Below are 19,257 nucleotides of genomic sequence, written 5' to 3' on the forward strand. Positions count from 1 at the left end.
TAACTCTACAGAAGTAGATTACCCAGTCTTCCTTCTGTGGAGTGGCTGGTGGGTTTGAACCGCCAGCCTTCTGAATAGCAGTCAAATGCCTTAGGTACTATGTCACTAGTTAAACATATTTCATAAATTCAAGACCTGTAGAGAATTCAAAAGTCATATGGCAATTCAAAAATATTCCTTATGGTTGTGTTTGCTTTATTCTCTTTTTTCTTGCTTAACTTCTATTTTATATATGCTTTAAGAATACTTGTAATTCATATCTTCTTTCACACTCTGCTTTATGCTGGGTGGCCAATAGGACAAAGAATATGTGTCAAGAGACATGCCACCAGCTACGCTATGTGGGAGAAATCTAGCTGCTCTAAGCCCCAAAGATTCATCTTAAACAATGGATAAAACTATTTGTTCTGTCTACCTTACAAATTTGTTGTAAAGATCAAGCAAAACCAAGTCTGTGAAAGTATCCTGAAAAGTATAAAGCAACATACAAATGTAAAATATTAAACTCTTTGCCCTTTTCCCTTGTTCCTCTGAAGTCATATTGAGTATTTGGCTTGTGCCTGTTGGTGGAAAGCACTTAGAATGGTGAGTGAGGTCACGCTCCTAAAGCAAATTGGAACAAGTTGCTGCCAGCACTTTCTCTTTAAAAATAAGGATGTGGTCCTGTCCTTGGAGAAGGTAATAGAAAACGTTTGCTCTGTGGCATCGCCTCTCATTGGGTTCATTTTGCCAAAGTGCTGCCAATTCCAATTCAGCTCTTTTCAGGAGTAATAAGGGGCCCCCTGAGAATCCAGCTGAATTTAACCTTCCTGTTGTAGTCAGATGACCTGACATGGACTCCGTGCTCCATTTTCCTCACCTGTAATATTGTCCCCATCTTACAGGGTTGTTGTAAAGATTAAATGAGTTAACCGTGTAACCAAGTGCAGCACGAAATAAATGTTTTCCAGTGTTATATTTTAATTATTGAACATCTACTTAGGTCTGATGCTAGCCGCCTGGGATACCCAGAGGTCAAGACCCTACCCCTAAGCTTGGAGTAACTAAAGGTCTATCATTGTAAGCCAAAGTTAGAGGGGTGAGGAATTAACATTTTCCCCAGATACTTAGTTCCCCTAAGAAAGTCCCCTTAGCCGACTTCAGTGTCATTATGGGCTCCCCGTCTGAAGTTAGATTTCATCTAATCTCTCTCTACGCAAGAGATTTAAGCCTTAACTGTGGGGACTATGACATCTGCACACCCTATTGGTGAACCATCTAAAACACAGTTTCGATCTAATACGCGGGAAGCTGGGAACTTGTGGGAGTCCCAAGGTGATGGAGGAAAGGTTTGAGAAGCTCCAAGCTGCTGGGCCCGCAAACTATTCCGGGCAAGCAGCTTCTCTGCGCGGCCCGGGCCGGGTGAGGGTTCCCGTGCTTTCATCTCTTGCAGTGCTGGAAAGCCGCTGGGCAAGGAAGGAGCTGGCGCCGCGGTTCAGGTGGCGCAGAGACCTCGAACGGAGTCCAGCGGAGGCACGGAGCCGCAGACAGCGACTGGGCCAGCACGCCGCAAGTTAGCAGTTACACGTGGAGGGGAGGAAAGTTTGCGTGCCCAGGAGGTCGCAGCGGCGGAAGGGTGCACCGGCGGCGGCGGCGGCGAGGTGGGCCGCGCAGCTCCGTTCCGAGAGGGAGCGCCGCAGCCCCGCCACGGGACGCGCTCCCAGCCCCCCGCCCTGCGCACCCCACCCCCTTCCCTCTGCCGCGCACGCAGCGCCGCGGCCCCGGTCAGAAGCCGCCGGATCCGCCCGAGCGGAACAGGGCCCGACTCACACCCAGAACTCCGGGCCCCAGCCTTCCCTCCTAGTCTCAAAAAGGCATCCGGCTTTCTCCTCCCCTGAGAAGCGACGCGGGCGGGCGGGACGTCCCAAGAAGGCTGGGCGCCTGCGGCCACGTCCCGGCTCGGCCCCGGCGCGCGAGGAGCCGAGCCAGGGGACGGAGCTCGTTGAGGCTCCTTCCCGGGCGCGCGGGAGACGAGGGCGGCCGCTCAGGCTGCAGCCTCGGGAGCTGACGACTCCTCCGCCGAAGCTTCCCGCAGTGCTGGGCAACTTCATTCCGCTCTTGCTGCGGGGAGCGAGCTCGCTCACTCAGGTAAGGAAAGCTGCCTGTTCTTAGGATCCCGCTCGGGCGGGAGTGTTTATGAAAGTAGATTTGAAATGCATCCAAGAGTAAGTCGGGGCCAGCCTCGGCTCCTCCCGGAGGCGACTCTTTTGCTCCTGCAGACATTCCCGACACCGGGCGACTGGCGGGCAGAGCTCCTTGCGCGCCGCGCACGCCGCCGCCTCGCGCCTCCCAGCAGAGCGCGCGCTCGGAGTCCCGAAGCTGGCGGGACGTTCCTCGAGTGGCTCACCCTGTCCCTCCCCAGTCGGGGCAGGTGAGGACCACCGAGGGACTGCCGGAGAGCTGGCGGCAAACCCCGTGGTGCCTTGTGCCTGGAGTCGGCCCAGCGGGGAAGAGCACTTACTCCTTTTATCATACCCTGATAGCTGCTTCCCCGCAAAGGCGTCCCTAGGGCCCGAATTATTAGTGTAGGTTGGGGCGGAGTCGGAGTCGGGATAAGAAACTTCAGGCCTGGGGCGGGGAGGGGGGAGGCTGGGGAAGGAGAGACGCAGTTGGGGGGCGGAGGCCTAAGTACATAACGCGTTGACTTCGATGAAATCAGATCAGTCAGAGCAGTTCTCTGTGACTCGTCTTCACCCCCCCCCCCCACGTTTCTTTTGGCTGGACTCTACTTTCCTGGCTCATTCTGGACACTCCCTTTGTCCTTTCCCAGGAGTGCTGCGGCTTCGGGCGCCGCGTCCCAGCGGGCACGGACGCCAGACGCGTCGTTTCCTCTTTTCGGCAGGTCCACCCGGCCTGGCCCGATCATGTTGGACGGCCTAAAGATGGAAGAGAACTTCCAAAGCGCCATCGAGACCTCGGCCTCCTTCTCCTCGCTGCTGGGTGAGCGTTCAAGCCACGCGCCCCGGGCTCACCCTTTTTCTGCCAGGTCTTGGGCCCGGAAGGCGAGCTGACTGGGACTGGGTCAACCGTGGGGGAGCTAGCGCTTCCCTTCATGTCTCAGTTGAAGCCACTTTCTGTCAGTCTGTCCGTCCGTCCATGTGGGTTAGCTTCCCTACCCCAAACCAACAAGCTGCCCCTGCCCTCACGCGTCCGACACTGAATTCCCCAAAGCCTCGAGGGGCGGGCGGGCGGGCTTGTTTGCAGGCGTCTGAATGGCAAGTGATTAAAAATACCCAAGACTGGGTTTTTAATCACAGAGCTTGATCGACGTCTCATAAATGCCGCCCTCTTCTCGGCGGCCCAAGGGCGGGAATCCGAGATTCAAGGCCTGAAGCGCCCAAGTTCGAGGCAGTTTCTCGCCCCCACCAACTCCAGCCTCAATTTCAGCTTCGGGCACGGCCGATAGGCTTTTCCGGGCCGGTGGGCAGCGCAGCGCGGGGATTAGCCCCTGCGGCGGGGCCCTCGCCTCGTTTTTAATTAACTGGAGCCGGATCCCGGGTCGGGCGGGTTCCTCCCGCCCCCCAACCCCCTCTCAGTGACCACTGAAGAGCGATGAGCTAAGGCCCAAGCAGAGTGTCCACACGCGGGTCTCCCAGAGTTGGGGCGAAGGATTCGTGGTGCGAGTGTTTTTTTCCCCCTTGGTGCTTGCAAGTCTGGGGAACGGGTTTTTCATTTTTGTTTTTTCAGAGGGTGGGATTTTCGTTTTGTCATGTAAACTTCTTGCCTCTTCCCCTTACGCGGAACCGCTAGAGCGGGGTGAAGGCGGAGAACGAGACAGTCGGGATGGAGAAACCATATCCGGAGAAGACTCTCCCACCTCCCACCCCAGATGAAACGAAATAACGCGCACTGCGCTCCCTCCTTCAGCTCCCTTTCGGGAATGTCCCGACTCGGTCCAACCTCGGAAGGGCACAGGGCAGAGCAGGCGCTGCCTGGGCGGTCAGCGCGCACCAACTTCCACACAGACTGCGTAAAGCCCTATGTGTTCGGCCCGTCCCAAGTCCTCTCCCAACGCCCGGGTCGTGGCCAGGAACGCAGAGGCGGAGAAGAAAGGAAAGCGAATTTTAAAATTGAGAAATATCTTGCTGCTTTCCTTAGCCACATCCAGCCCGCACCCTAAAGCCTCCAGTCCCGCTCTAGAGCCTCACCTTCGATAAAGGAGAGGAGCATAGCCGAAAAATGGGGAGGAGATGGGACCCTTTGGGAAACCACGCTCAAGAGTTATTACCGGGGGAAAAGGTCTTCTTAAATAGCTGTGAAACTCGCCTATAGAGTTGGACAAGTCCTCTTTCATAAAAGAAAAGAAAGCAAAAGAAAAACACAAAAATAAAAACAACTACCCTCCCAACCAAACGTAACATACAAGAGTCCATGGAGTAAGACAGTGGATTCCCTGCCTACGATGAGCCTGTTTGGTACTGATTTTGTGCCCAGGCAGGGCTGCTGAGCACGCCTGATGCTGGGAATCCCGACCGGACTCTCTTTGGCTTCTCTGCGCCCTGCATTTTCCCTTATTATTTTTCTCTTAACTTGGCGTCTATTGATTATGAAAAAAAAAAAAAAAAAATGCAATTTGCATGTCCGCCAAGACATAGCAATTTGGACTTCGTTGGTTTGAACAACAGTGAGTTAGCCTGGGAAGAGACAGTATCCCCCCCCCCCTTTTTTTTTTGTATGCCCAGGACTTCTTAGGAGGAAAACAAAATTCAATTCACCTCTCAAAAAATATGCAAAATTGCGTTTTAACAAAGGAAACAAAAAAACCTTTTTGCTCACTCTCAGTTTTAAAAATCATCAGTCGAGAGAAGCATAGTGAGTGATTTAATGATTAATTGCGGTCTGATAAACCTAGGAGCGCAGATTTATTTGTAGTCTAATTTTACCGGAGGCGCGCACCATTTGCGCGCTTACTTGGATTTGTTTGGTAATTAAAGACCACTTATTGATTTCCGCTCTCTCCCCCCGCTAGGGCTTTTCCGCAAAATTCCCGTTTATTGGAAGCGTCACTTGTTTTGATTTTTCTCTGGTGTCCCTGTCTTCGCTTGGTCGATTGTCAGGGGACTCCCTGGGATAGGAGGGGGGCAGCGCAGCGCAGAGGGGTGGCGGTTCATGGGTGTAGAGACATCAAGAGCCGATCCGGGCCGGGTTTGGCGGGGATTCAGAGAAGGTCCGGCTCACCCGCGAACGTCTGTTACGGCTGCAGGCAGAGCGGTGAGCCCCAAATCTGTCTGCGAGGGCTGTCAGCGGGTCATCTCGGACAGGTTTCTGCTGCGGCTCAACGACAGCTTCTGGCATGAACAGTGCGTGCAGTGCGCCTCCTGCAAAGAGCCCCTCGAGACCACCTGCTTCTACAGGGACAAGAAGCTCTACTGCAAATATGACTATGAGAAGTAAGTGGCTGCGCCGCTCAAGCGTGATCCCACGCACGGGCATCAGCGTGCGCTGGTGGCTTTCTACCTCCTTACCCACATCCGCTTTTGGAAGGCGCAAGAGGCACCCACACCCTCCCAGAGAAGCAGAACGCCCTCTCACCCCCTTCTCTATACCCGAAGGGCCTCAGAAATCCGCGCCGGTGTGCGCAGCCACGGCCGGGGCCCTGCAGAAGCACCGGCTACTGCTGTACCCGCCTAGTTTTAAGCTCTCCCAGATCCCTTCCCCAACTCAGCCATTCTCAGAAGCTATTCCTCTGTGTGGTTCTGACCCCATCAAGCTTCCCCTGTTTCCTGGAGTGCCCTGTGAGTTGCCAGTGGCCCATGTTTCTTCACGCGTGTGCAGGGCAGTCTCCTGCGCGGGTTTGGCGCTCGTGTTTGTCGGCTGCGGTTCCGACAGAATCGGGTTGGAAATGGCGCCGCTGACCCTCCCAGTGAACTCCTTGGCTGCCAGGTTTATCCTCCCTGTGATGCAAAACGGGGCTGCCTTCCTCACCATGACCCTGGGATTTCCAAAGTCCTTGTGAGCAGGGCTTGTTAGCCTAGAAGTTGGGGCCTGACCCGAGGCCCCCTACTCCATTCTATGCCTCCTCCCAGTTCCTGTATGGCTATGATTTTGCCACGCTGCAAGTTCTGTTGCCTCCCCAGTCGACTTGGTGTGTGTTTTGAAGAGAACTGGGAAACAGGTAGGCAGCCATTTAAGAAAGTAGACTACAATATAGATACAGTATATCTACAATATAGATTTCTATGTTGTCTAAAGCCTGGTTGAGGCTAGGAAATTGGAATTGAAGGGATTTCCTAATTCTCAGGCAAGTATGGAGGAATTCAGGATGGAAGGAGAGGAAACTGCTTGTCCTTGTGAAAATGGCTAATTAATAGACCATTGGCTTCACAGGGCTTTGGAGGATATTGAAGGAGAGAACAGTAGCAGAAACGAAGGCCTTTCCTTTTGTATGCTAGGACTGGTATATGTGACTGTGTGCGAATACTGGTGCCAGGGAATTCTGCCTTTGCCACTGGTCAGTAAGTGGGATAGCACTGTGTAGGGTTAATCAAGGGAAGGTTAATGTGGAAAGCATTTCTTTATATGCATTAAAAACACAATAAAAGGGGTTATGCAGAGAAGTCTCCATCCAACAAAAAGCATTGAGAAAGAACAAAAGTATTTGCCATGTTGCCTGAGCTATGATGTTTACCAAAACTGATGAAACCATTAGACTTACTGAACACACACACACACAACACACACACACAAATTCTTTCTGCTACTCTGTGCTCTTTTTGTATCAAATAATTGACTATTTCCCCTATGTGGAAAGAGTACTGGGCATTTTTTGTTGTTGCTGCTGCTTTGAAAAGATAATAGCTTTACATTTTTCAGAATGAAAAAATAATATGTGCTCAATTTGGGATGAGTTGGCAATGTAGAAATATATAAAGAAGTGAAAACTCTGCATGATGCCTTTACAAAGTGGTAACTGTTGTAAACATTTTTAAAAGAAACCATGCCTGTCTCTGTTCTGAGTTGTTTGTTTATTGCCAGACTGTCGGAGTGAAAACTGCAATTTTTAGTAATTGACCAGATTTAGCCTACGCAACTGCAAGTATCACCCTTAGGTAAAGCTTCTGGTTGATTGCTCCTTTTTTCCCTTTTGCTTCTCATGTAAAGGTTTTGGGATTGTGTGGACCCAATCTTTGTCTTTCTGCTTTATCGATTACTGAAATGTCCACATCCTTCAGGCAGAACACTAGCAAATTCAAAAGTATTGGAGCTTAGGAAAGGATTTGGGTTGTGAATTTCTATTCTGATTGTTAAAAAAAAAAAAAATCAGAAAACACAGAAGGCTTAAGGGTCAACACAGCTGTCTGGCCAGTCAAATCTTCTTTAAGGAAGTCAGGCTGCGTCAAGAGGAGAAGAAACAGTTGTTGTAAAGTGCTTAACACAACAATATCCCTTCCATTTCAGCCTTCTAGATTCTGCAAGGTTTGGGCTTATTAGCTCAGGAGGGTCAGTTCTCCCCTCATGAAGCTATTTCTGCAAAGGGAAAATTACAGGGATCAACTTGCCAGCTGTTGGCCAGAGCCGAGAAGATTTTATAGAAGAGTCTGAGCTATATTGTTTAAAGAGGTGTTGCTGTTATGAAGGTTTAAATTTTATATATTTTTCTAAAACATGAATGTCCAGAAATGAGTTGATTGTACTCTAGCTCATTGCTCAGTACCAGCACTGAACTGTGCTCAGCCTCTCAATTTGCTTTTTAATTTCATTCCTTTTTTTTTTTTTCCTCCTTTATCCTCTACCCCAACTCATTCTTCCAACAGAGCAGGGTGGCTTTAATATATTTGAAGTTTTTATGGTATTAGTCTGCATGCTAATGGCTATAGGAGAGAAAGGCATGGCTTTTTATTTTTGTTGTTATTGTTTGTTTGTAATTAAGGTTAGGACAATCCTTTAGTCACACAAACTTTTACTGAGCACTGGGCCAGATGAGAAAGAGCTCAAAGCCTGCCTTCAGGAGGCTTATAGCCTAACACCTTCTCTGTTTCCCTAACCATCAAATACTTTTCAAATGTCTCCTCTACGTGGAGTGCAGGTCAAGTATTAAACAGAAGCTATCCAGGATAACCAGATCTTTATCACTAAGAGAGATACATCTCAATTTTAGACAATATAATGGAACAAGTACATGGAGCAAGATGTGAGCAAATAATATGATCATATACTTTTTTCTTTAACAAATTTTAGCCCTTTGTGCACTTCTGGTGATAGACAGTTTTGCATTTGAATTATTAGCTGCTTATTTGAGGAATTAGGCAGCCTATTAAAAAGTGACAATCCCAGTCTATGAACTATGGTAAAGCCTGTAAAAGTCGGAGTCTGTGTAAGGTGGAAACCTGTCAGAGAAAGAAAACTCAAATGTTTTCAATTAAAACCAGTGATAGAAAAGTGGTAAGACTGCACCCTGTCAAAGGCGGAAGATTTGGACAAGGCAGGCCCGTTGAATTCCGGCTCTAGTAGTTGGTATGGCTGTGCGATGTCCAACACTGACTTAGCCTAATTTTTAAAAAAGTTAAATGGACAGTGGCATCATGATCATTTGAAGACTTCTGGGATGTTTTATTTAATGTTTGTGTGACACACTATAGCAGCCTGGGGAATAACTTATCTTCTGACCACCCAGAACAAATAAGCACTTAAGGCTGGAATGTGGAAAACTGATTTATAAGCATCCAGTAATTAAGAACTGGAGGTGACCCTCATTGTGCATGATATGTTAATCAAGGAAAGTTAGCTACATAGTTAGGTGGATAATAACATTTACAAGATTGATGAAGCTGCCCTATGTCATGTACAACACATTAGGATGCTAAAGGTGTGGGTATTCTAAAAACTGGATTTGAACATTCCTGCAAGTTAGCAGACAACCAAAATATTTTTCCAACCCAGGGGACTTCTATTTATGTAACTGTTGTTCCCTATTTAACTTGAGTCCTGTGTGATCTGGTTACTTTGGAGTTTTCCCTGAATTTATTCCAAACAAATACCATCGTTGGACTTAAGTCCGAGACAGGAGAGGCTGCTGAATAACAGGAATGTGGTAATACAATAGATAATTGAGTCTTCTGGAAGGGATCCCACATTTAAATCAAGTTTATATTGTTTCTTTCATGTGCCTGGCGGCTCGGTGCATCAGGCAGGGCCCTCTCCCATCACATATGAAGTTCATCATCACCCTGCAGATTGCTCTGGACATCCTAGGAGCAGTGTGGAATAGTGCTGCTGTCATCAATGTTGTTCTCACAACATCCTAACTCCCCACGTGTCAACAAATCACAGGCCTTGGGAAACCTTTCTCAGAATGTTTTCTCCCCTTTTCCCTGTCTTTTGGAGCAGACCAAATTTCAGAAGAAAGGGATTGAAATGGGGAAAAAGGGGTATTCCACATAAACCTTTCTCTGTGTTTTGCGCTCGAACTGCTGGTCGGCAGCCCCACAATGAAGATGGCTGAGGTAATGATCTCTATTAGGGTTAGTAATTAACTAACTCTGCATTTTATCAAGGTAGTGTAGGATATGTGTGTGTGTATGTGTGTGTGTGTTTCGGGGAGGAGAGGTAGTTTGATTTTATTACAGGGATGTTACATGGAGAGCAAAATTGGGTACCTGCCCCTAAGAGGAGCTCTCAGATGAAATACAGAGGCAATTGTTAGATTATGCTTTGCTTTATGTTCTGGTGGCCTCGCTCCTGGCACAATAAAATTTAAGGAATATGAAAATCAAACACAGCTAGGTAACAAACGGATGTCTGCCTCAAATTGCAGGGGGCTTAACTCGGAATAAGCACAGTGCATGGGCTATGGCTATATTCCTGTGGAAAGACCTCTCTCTCTTTTAGAAGGTGATTGGAAACATTCCTTGCCCAGAAGTGTTTCCTGGTTGTACATGTATTGGTCCTGGGGTAGGGCTTTCTTGGAATCTTATAATTAAAATTTTGAAATAAAATTAGATAGTAGGCATAGATATTAATGATATTCTTAGAATTAGATAAGAACATTGCTTTTTAGAGTAAGCTTGTGGGATTCTTTCTATCTTTATATTTATGAAACACATTAAGAAAATTGTGCATCTAGTTTTACATACTGTGCAGTCCTGTCTTGGTTTTCAGTTTCATTTTTCTTATTTATAGCTATTGTATTAACCAAATTACTGCTATAATTTTGAGTCAGCTCTTCATTGTTGTATTTTAAATCTGGTTTTATTTATAATGAGTAAGTACGATCTCTCTAATGATAACAATTCTGTTTATTAAATTATCAGCTAATTATGTTTTATGGTGAAAGAAATTATTTGAATCATAGTGTTTAGAAGTGTGAAAATAGACAAGCATTTAAAATATTCATTAAACTGACAAATTTATTAATACTTTTCAGAGTGAATGCATATTATAATATGTCATTGTTGAATTACATCAAGTTCAAAATAACAAAGATTAGATCATGTTCACTTGATTCTTACGTGCAGTTATACAATGCTAGGAAATAAATTCTGAGGAGAAAAATTGCATCCACAAGAGAGAGACTGAAAAATAATTTCTGTCCTATTGTTTGAAATCTTAGCTCTACTTTCTGTTTCTCATCTTTCTAAGGTTTTTCTATATGAATTTTTGCATGCCCTTTTACATCATCAGGAGAATTCTTAGTTGAGCCATTTGCAGTGTGAGGTGACTGGGGTTGGTGGCCACATTGGGTCTGGGACTACCTCTCTCCTGTGCAGAGAAGCTGAAAGGTTCCTAAATGAGAGGGACTTGCTGTATTTTCAACACCCTGTATGCTTTCCGAAAGTCTCTTAGTGACGTGTAGAATGATGTTTTTGCCAACAGCCCTTTCTAACTTAGTTTGGGAAAACTGGCAATTTTTAGGAGCACAGTGTAGGAAAGTTTCTGGGAGAGAATGTCAGAGAGGATGGAGAAAGGAGGCCCATTCCTCCCTTGTGCTCTTCAGAATGGGCTGTTTTCTGGTGTTTGAGAGAATCAGGCTTGGTGCTCCTTGGGGTTTATATTTTTTCCTTGTCTCTTGGCTAGCAAGTTGTGGGATGTTTTATCCAACTTACTGCAATTAGAATTAGTTATCTTTGACCAGTGCCCACTTGGTGTCTCTTTGTCATACATTAAATGAAAGCTAGCCGACCATCTTGCTGAAATGAAGCAAATGCCTTCCAAATGTCAAATTGTTATTTTAGTAAAACACAATTATCTGAGGTGAAATGAATAAAATTGGTACGGCCCTGGCATTAATTAGCAGGAGGATTAGAGCTAAAAAGGGGGTGTAAACACTGTAATCTTGCTACATGTTTGTTTTCACACTACTGAAAATAAATAAAATGAGACTTAGGATAGGGATTAGATTTCTTCTGGCATTAGATGGCAGATGCAGCCAGAATGCAGCAGAAACACTGAAGTATCTATGAAGACATGATGTAAGGAATAAGGAATAAGTTCCCCACCCTGTGGATATACTTGGTCCCATCACAAATAGACCCATCTGGGTTATTATAAAGGGATTTTGGAGACCTACCTCTATGGTGTTCTGTTCAGTGCTGAACCAAGGCAACCATATCATCTTCAGAGCTCGTCACCTGGCCGCCATGCATGGCTTAGCTAGAATTTAATAAAACCATCGCTAGATTCCCCATTACTCCTCCATAATACCATAACAACTAAAAATACAAAATGGGCTGCAGCTTTTCCTAGCCCTTTTGCTGAAGTCACATGAAACAGTTTAGTCTCTTTCAGCCTGGATTCCAAGATTCCAGTTTGGGGATCCTATTTTTGGATAACAGCAAATATGTCTGGCTTTTCCAACTCTCTAGGCTGCCAGCACTTCTCCACACCATTAGATTGGTGTTTTATCATTATTATCTATAACAGTAAAGCCCTGATGGATATCTGGCCACTATAGATTGGACTACCTTGTCTCCAGCCCCAAATAAACTTTGCTCATATAGAAAGTATCTTTAGCAACCAGGCTGGTCTGAAATGGATGAAATGCCGTATCTAGAGTTCATATCTGATGCCATCCTGTTCTACTTCCCCCAGACTCCCCTGTGCCCTGTGGAATTCTATTAATTTGACTCTTGTGAAAAAATCAGGTATTACTTAAACCCCATCACATCAACTATCTCCTTTATTATCTTTTTTTTTTTTTTTTCCAGGCTGTCTTTGTACACTGTTAGTACTCTTTTGATTCTGTTACTCTCAGCAACCTGATTAGCCTTGTTGTTGTTTGCTGCCATGGATTTGGCCGCTGACTCATGGTGAGGTGACCCCACGCACAGTGGAGCGAAATACTGCCCATTCCGGTGCCATACTCATGACTAGTTGTAGATCAAACCATTGTGATTCATTGGGTTTTTTTATTGGATGGTTTTCAGAAGTAGTTTGCCAAATCTTTCTTCCTAGTCCATCTTAGGCTGAAAGTTCCACTGAAATCTGGCTGGTGGGTTTGAACCACCAAGCTTCTGGTTAGCAGTCAAATACCTTAGGCACTATGCCACCAGAGCTCCTTGTTTAACTCATAGCAACACACAAACCTCCAGTGAGAGATGGTTGGGCATAAGGAGTGTCACCTAGGAAGAGCTTATTTGGGCCTGTCAGACAAGGTTGTTCAATCTATAGTGGCCAGATAACCTAGGTTTCCCATATAGAAAGCAAGAATTCTACCTCCGAAGCACAAAAAAATAGCCCTGCTCAGCTCAGTAGTTGGTGAGAGGTGCAGTTCTCAGGTTTACATGATCTCATGTTCATGAATTTTATGGGTGACCACTTAGGGTTCCCCAAACATATTGCCGAGCCTGTCTGGCACCTTAGTGGATGCTGGGTTGTGTCCTGCCAGAGATAGGTGCCTTTTGGTGGATCAGAGAAGTGTTTGAGTCTGATACTGTCACCAGTAAAATTGGAGAAGGGGTTACTCATGACAAGCCTAGTGAGAATTTCTGATAGGATGTAAATGCATCATTTTCAACTTTCTACATCTTCTCCGATTTGGAAGAACACCCCTTTACTTCTTTGAGCACCAGATTCTGCTAATTCAATGAGAAAAGATCTCTGAAGCAATCTCCTCTCCTAATTCCATCCACTCCTTCAGTTACCCCTGCGGCCTCTCCTTGACTCACAATTTGGTTACCTCCTCCCTATCCCAGCCTCAGGATCCTTTAAAAGGATTTTTCAAAACAAAACATAACAAAACACCCCCTCCTGAAGTCCAGATTAGCTTCTTAAGCTCATTAAAGTTCCCTTAAATACCAAAATGTTGGGCTCCTGGGGACTATCCCCCCAAACCATATTTTCATTCTTAACATTGTTGTCATTCACTGTGCAGCAGATTAAGGCCAGCTCCCTCTGGGCCCAAGAAGTCCCCTCCATTCCTGCAGGAGGGTCCAAATATGTCTTTGTTTGAGCACCAGTCAGGCAGAGCCTGAATGGAAAGCCCATGCCAGCTTGGAAAAGAGGTTAATGTCTTTCCCCAAAATGGAGCCCAGGAAAGGGAATGGGCCATTGGGTGGAGGTGGTATAACTTTTACAGATTTCAAGAACTTGGCTGCCTTTGGACTCTGTCCTAGTCACTGGAGAGAACCAGGGATGAGCATCTGGTTCAACGGCCTGGATTTAAAGAGCTGTCCTAGCCTTGGAAAATACGGGTAACCTTGGCAGCCCTTATGTCTGGTACCCAGCAGAAACAGTTCTTGTAGTTGCCATTGAGTCAATTCCAATGATGCCCCCATGTGTGCAGAGTAGAGCTGTGCTTCATAGTGTTTTCAAGGCTGTGACCTTTTGGAAGCAGATCACCAGGCCTATCTTCTGACAGGCCTCTGGATGGGTTTGAACTGCCAAGCTTTCAGTTAATAGTTGTGCACTTAATCATGTGTGCCACCCACGGACTGTGGCAGAAACAATAGAGCCCAGTTTCTGGGCATCCCTCAAGCATTCCTGGCTCATCAGAGTCCAGAGGTGGACCAGCCACATCTGTCTTTCCCCTGATATTCCTTCCTTTATTTCAGCCTCCTTCCCTCCTTTCCAAAGCACCTCTTTAATGGCATCCCGCCTCCTCCCTGTCATTTCAGACTTCTTCCCCTAAAGCTGGCTCTTGGGGAGAGCTTTCTGGTTTTGACAGTGGAACAAATCCTTTTTAACATAACCATCGAGAGTTTCCTCCCCTGCTGCTGGCTCCCCCTCACCCCCTTTCCTCATGCCCCTCCTCATATCATGGCAGAGATTCCTATTGTGCGTGTGTTCCCAGGGAATGACAGCCACCATCTTCATACAGAGGCCCAGGGATACAAGCACAGTTCTTCAGAGATGAAAGCCAGTTGGCAGTGCCATGAGGTGGACTTTGGAAATCCAGAGGGGAAGAACATCCCAGGAGACACCTTCCTACTTCTCTCTGGCCTCTCCACTTCTCTCTTCCCTGAGATTCTCTGCATCTTGGATCCCTGGGTTCAACCACAGCACTGGTTTTCTAGCTTCATCAGTATCTCAGCTTAGTCTCTCATTCTTGCTTGTCTTATGCCCTGAACCCATCTTATGACCTTTTACTTTTCATATTACTTTCTCTTAGCTAGCTGTCAAATTGAAAAGCTGTTATAAAGTAAGTCACAGTGGGATGTACGTGGTAATGTGCTATTCTTTCAAACATACTTTTTAACTAGAAGAGTATTCTGTTAAAAGAATGACTGTCTTATGGTAGAATTTGATGGTCCCTAGAATGGGATCAGTGAAGAAGATCATTCTGGGCAGAAGGTTAATACTTTGTACGAGGATTTCCAATTTTTCTATGTGTAAAACTGGCCCTGATTACACACCTATTCTTTTTCTTTCGAGTTTAGTTTTCTTTGCACTTTGCTATTGGTTCAGTTCTTTTATGTAAAAAGTCCACATCCATAATAGATAGAAAGGCATTGGCTAAGTAGACATGAGTGGTTTAAACACTACATATCTCTTCTCATTTCTGGAAAAATAATTTGAAACACATGTCCAACTTCAAGAGGTGCTCAAGCCACAATTTCTCTGTCTATATAAAGGAAAATAGTAATAATGACCTCAGATGGTTTTGTGAGAATGAAATAAGATAATGAACATGAAAAGCCTTTTGGTAAAATGTAGAGTACTGTACAGTGTTGGGTATTATTATTGTCAGTTTTTTATTTTATATAAGTAAAAACTCATACATACTCTTGTCATTGTTGTGTGCCATTGAGTTGATTCTGACTTATGATGAGCCTATAGTGACCCTGTAGAACAGATTAGAACTGCCCTATAGGTTTTCCTAGTCTATGATCTTTATGGGAGAAGATCACTAGGTCTTTTCTCCTGTGGAGCTGCTGATGAGTTTGAACATTAGACCTTTTAGTTAGCAGCCAAATGTTAGGAACTGTGCATGATATCCCAGCATAGTATAGTGGTTAAGAGCATTGATTCAGGAGCCAGAGTGTATGAGTTCAAATCCTTGCTCTGCTGCCTACTAGCAGTGTAACCTTGGACGGGGCCTTTGCAAACTTTCTGTCTGTTTCTATTCTTTAATATGGAAATAGTAGTAGTACCAAACCATAGAGTTATTTTGGATTAATATTTATAAAACATGCAGATTAATGCTTGACCCATAGAAAATGCCATAGAAGGGTTTGTAGGAAAAAAAAAAAAAAATGCATCCTTTAGTTTTCAAAGAGCTTTCACATGTACTATCTCAGTTAGGCCTCGCAACAATTTTAAGTTAGGCAGAGTGCCCCCTTCTCCATTTCCTAGCTGAGGAACCTGAAGTTCAGGGAGGCCAAGAACTTGTCCAAGGTCATGCTGCTTATAAAGAGAGAGGCTAGGATGCTATCCCTGGTTGCTGACTCCTGGTCCAGTGGCCTTTCCACTAAATCACACCATCTGCTGCCTGAATTCTGGTGTTCACACCCCAGTGAGATCACTATTCTCAGTTGTCCTGTTGAACTAGCTCTGGGAAAACAACTCCCCACCTGCTAGATACTTGAGCTTCCAGAAAGCCTTCTGATGGTCAGCTGTTTATAATATTCTGTGGTTTTAAAGGAAGTCTTTGGGATATGAGGTTGCCCTAGTGTTTATGTGTTCATGAAAGGTGCTAGTGGGCATTCATCACTCCTGTTTGTCAAACTCCTGTACAAGTGAAAGCCATCCAATCCTGTCTGGTCCCACCCATCTGCAATGCTCCCATTAACCATCCCATTAACATCACTGCTTTTCCCACTGGAAGAATGACAAAAAGGCAGACCACATCCATTTTCCTTCTCACTAGCTCCCAGTTTTTGCTCTCAGTGACTTTTGTTTTGGGAGCCAGTCTGAGCATTTGGCAGCAGAACTGTTAAATATCAGATCCAGAGCCTTCCAGACATAGCTTCCATTGGGACTCACCAGCAGCTGTCCATCCATTCCTGAGATACTCCCTTTCCAAGTTTTCTTTTGAGCTGTGTTATGATTTCAAACAAGTCCCAGCCTCAGCTAGGAAAAAGCCCACTGTGCCCCTATGTAAGGCTGATTACCAGAACTATTGACCTCCCTCTTGTTTAGTACTTGGATTGACTAGATTGAAAACTGATAATGCAATTTTGGTTTTTAGGGAAAGTAAGTATTCCCATATTGTATTACTTCTCCCACCACTGCTGATACTTTTTTTCCCCCTGAAAACTAGTTACAGCCAATTTTAGAGAGATGAAATGTTATGTCTTGAATTTAGTCTTTGTAAACTAGTATTCAATGAAACTAGAGATTTCAGGTAACACGTGAGCAACTGGAATGCACTTTATCTAGGTATATGTGGATTTCTCAAATTTAGAATTAAATGGGATATAATAAACCAGTTTGCTCATTAATTAAATCATTCCTTCATTTAATCATCAGATTTATTAAATACCTGTATGTTCTAGATAATGAAAAAAATGAATAAAACAAAGCACTGATATATTAACAGTCTAGCAGAGACTATTTAAAGACATAAATTAAGCTAAGGTGTACCTTGGCTTATACCTGGCCCAAGCCATGGTATTTTCATTTGTCTCATATCCATGTGAAAGCTGTACAATGAATAAGGAAGACTGAAAAAGAATTGATGCCTTTGAATTACGGTGCTGATGAAGAATATTGAATGTACCTTGGACTGCAAAATAAGCAAATCTGCTGCTAACCAGGAGGCTGGCAGTTCAAACTCACCAGCCACTCCTTGGAAGGGAGTTTGGGTGATCTACGGAGCTCTGGTAGCATAGTGGCTAAGACACTTGCCTGCTAACCAGACGGCTGGCGGTTCAAACCCACCAGCCACTCCTCGGAAGGAAGGTTGGGCAATCCTACTTCCGTAGTGATACTGCCTCGGAAACCCAAGGAGGGGTCGCTATGAGTCGGGGTCGACTCAACGGCACATAACAACAACAACAACAACAACAACTTCGATAGTGATACCACCTTGGAAACCCAAGGAGGGGTCACTATGAGTTGGGTCTGACTCAACAGCACATTACAAAAAGAAGTACAGCCAGAATGCTCCTTAGAAGCAAGGATGGTGAGACTTTGTCTCACGTACTTTGGATGTGTTATTAGGAGGAACCAGTCCTTGGAGAATGACACCATGCTTGGTAAAGTAGGTCAGTGAAAAGAGGAAGACCCTCAACGAGATTGATTGACACAGTGCCTGCAACTCAAACGTAGCAATGGTTGTGAAGATGGCATGGGTTGGGGCAGTGTTTCATTCTGTTATACATAGGGTCCCTGTGAGTCAGAATCAACTTGGCAGCACCTAACAACAACACAACTTAAAAATGTGAAATTATTTTAGGAGTGGCATGACCAGAGGGGCAGAGAACCAACTTTGTCTGAGTTCTTCTGTGGTATTACACAGTGTTCATTATCTTCATACTTCTTATCGCAATTTGGAATATATATTTATTTACTGTTTCTATCACCAGATCATAAACTTCTTGAAGGCAAAATCTTTTCTGTTCTTTCTTTTTTTTTTGAACTCCTGTATCCCCAGCATCTTGCATGTTACTTGACATGTCGTAGACATTTGACAAATACATGTTGGTTGAATGGATAAATTAACCAATGAATGACTCTTGTTTGGGATTAATGAAAGATCTTCACAGAAGAAGTGACATGTTAACTGGTTCTTGGAGAATGTAGGGAAATATGGGAAAAAGGTAAATGGATGAGAGAATTCGAAGTAGAGGAAATAGTGTATGCAAAGAAGCCCTGAGAAGCAAGTGTACTAGTCTCTGTAGTAACTAGTCGGGAAATGGTGGTGAACACAGTATCAAGGACATGAACGGCAGGGTGGCTGTGGAGTGCAAAATAGTTGTCAGCTAGAGGGGAGGAGTTTTGTAAAACTTTCAAATTCATCTTATTGTCAGCAAGAAGCCAGCAGGGGTTTCTAGGCAGTGTAATAAAGTGGCCATTATCTGTTTTTTTTTTTTTTTTTTAAAAGGCAGTCCTGGTACCTACTGGAACATGAATAGGAACCTAGGTAGAGACTAGTGTCGGAGAGACCAGTTAGACAGTTGTTGCTATAGACTTGTTGTTAGGTGCTGTTGAGTTGTTTTTTTGACTCATAGCGACCCCAAGTGACAGAGTAGAAATGCTTGGGAGCTCTGGTAGCATGGTGCCTAAGGCACTTGACTGCTAACCAGAAGGCTGGTGGTTCAAACCCACTAGCCACTCCCTGGAAGAAAGGTTGGGCAATTTACTTCTGTAGTGATACAGCCTTGGAAACCCAAGGAGGGGTCGCTATGAGTCAGACCTGACTTGATGGCAGTGGGTTAGAGTCCCTGTAAGAGACAGAAAAGGAGAAGACACATGGCTGCATAGAGGGGAAGACCATGTAAAGACAGAGATTGGAGTGATGCATCAATAAACCAGGGAACACCAAGAATTAAAACAATCCTGATGACACCTTGATTTGGATTTCTGCCCTCCAGAACTGTGAAAGAATTAATTTCTGTTGTTTTAAGCCACTCAATTTGTGGAAATTTTAGACAATCCTAGGAAACTAATATAGACACAAGGCAAGGGAGGCCAACAGGAGGAGTGGATTCTGGAAGAAAGGGCAAGAGTAGGGAGTTTCTCTTAAAAGCTAGCAAGCTGCCATCTAGATGCAACGATGGGTCTCTCCTTGTCCAGAGCAAACAAGAATGAAGAAAACCAAAACTCATGGAAACAATTAGTCCTAGTGACTGGTACACCATCCGATCTGCAGCCTATACAACTATGAGACCAGAAGAACTA

The 19,257-nt window shown here is 45.1% G+C and overlaps 1 protein-coding gene across 1 annotated transcript in view; it reads left to right on the forward strand.

Moving 5' to 3' along the window:
• The first annotated feature begins 2,903 nt into the window (after positions 1 to 2,903).
• LMX1A (LIM homeobox transcription factor 1 alpha) overlaps positions 2,904 to 19,257 on the forward strand; it is a 262,858-nt gene continuing 246,504 nt past the window's right edge. Inside the window, exons 1-2 of the mRNA XM_007937748.2 lie at positions 2,904 to 2,979; positions 5,243 to 5,429. Of these exons, the coding sequence (XP_007935939.1) occupies positions 2,904 to 2,979; positions 5,243 to 5,429 (263 nt within the window). The remainder of the gene's footprint in view (positions 2,980 to 5,242; positions 5,430 to 19,257) is intronic.

The sequence above is a fragment of the Orycteropus afer genome, unplaced genomic scaffold (genome assembly GCF_000298275.1).
Source record: "Orycteropus afer afer isolate SDZICR_OR568_19922 unplaced genomic scaffold, OryAfe1.0 scaffold00044, whole genome shotgun sequence".
In the NCBI taxonomy this organism is placed as follows: domain Eukaryota; kingdom Metazoa; phylum Chordata; class Mammalia; order Tubulidentata; family Orycteropodidae; genus Orycteropus; species Orycteropus afer.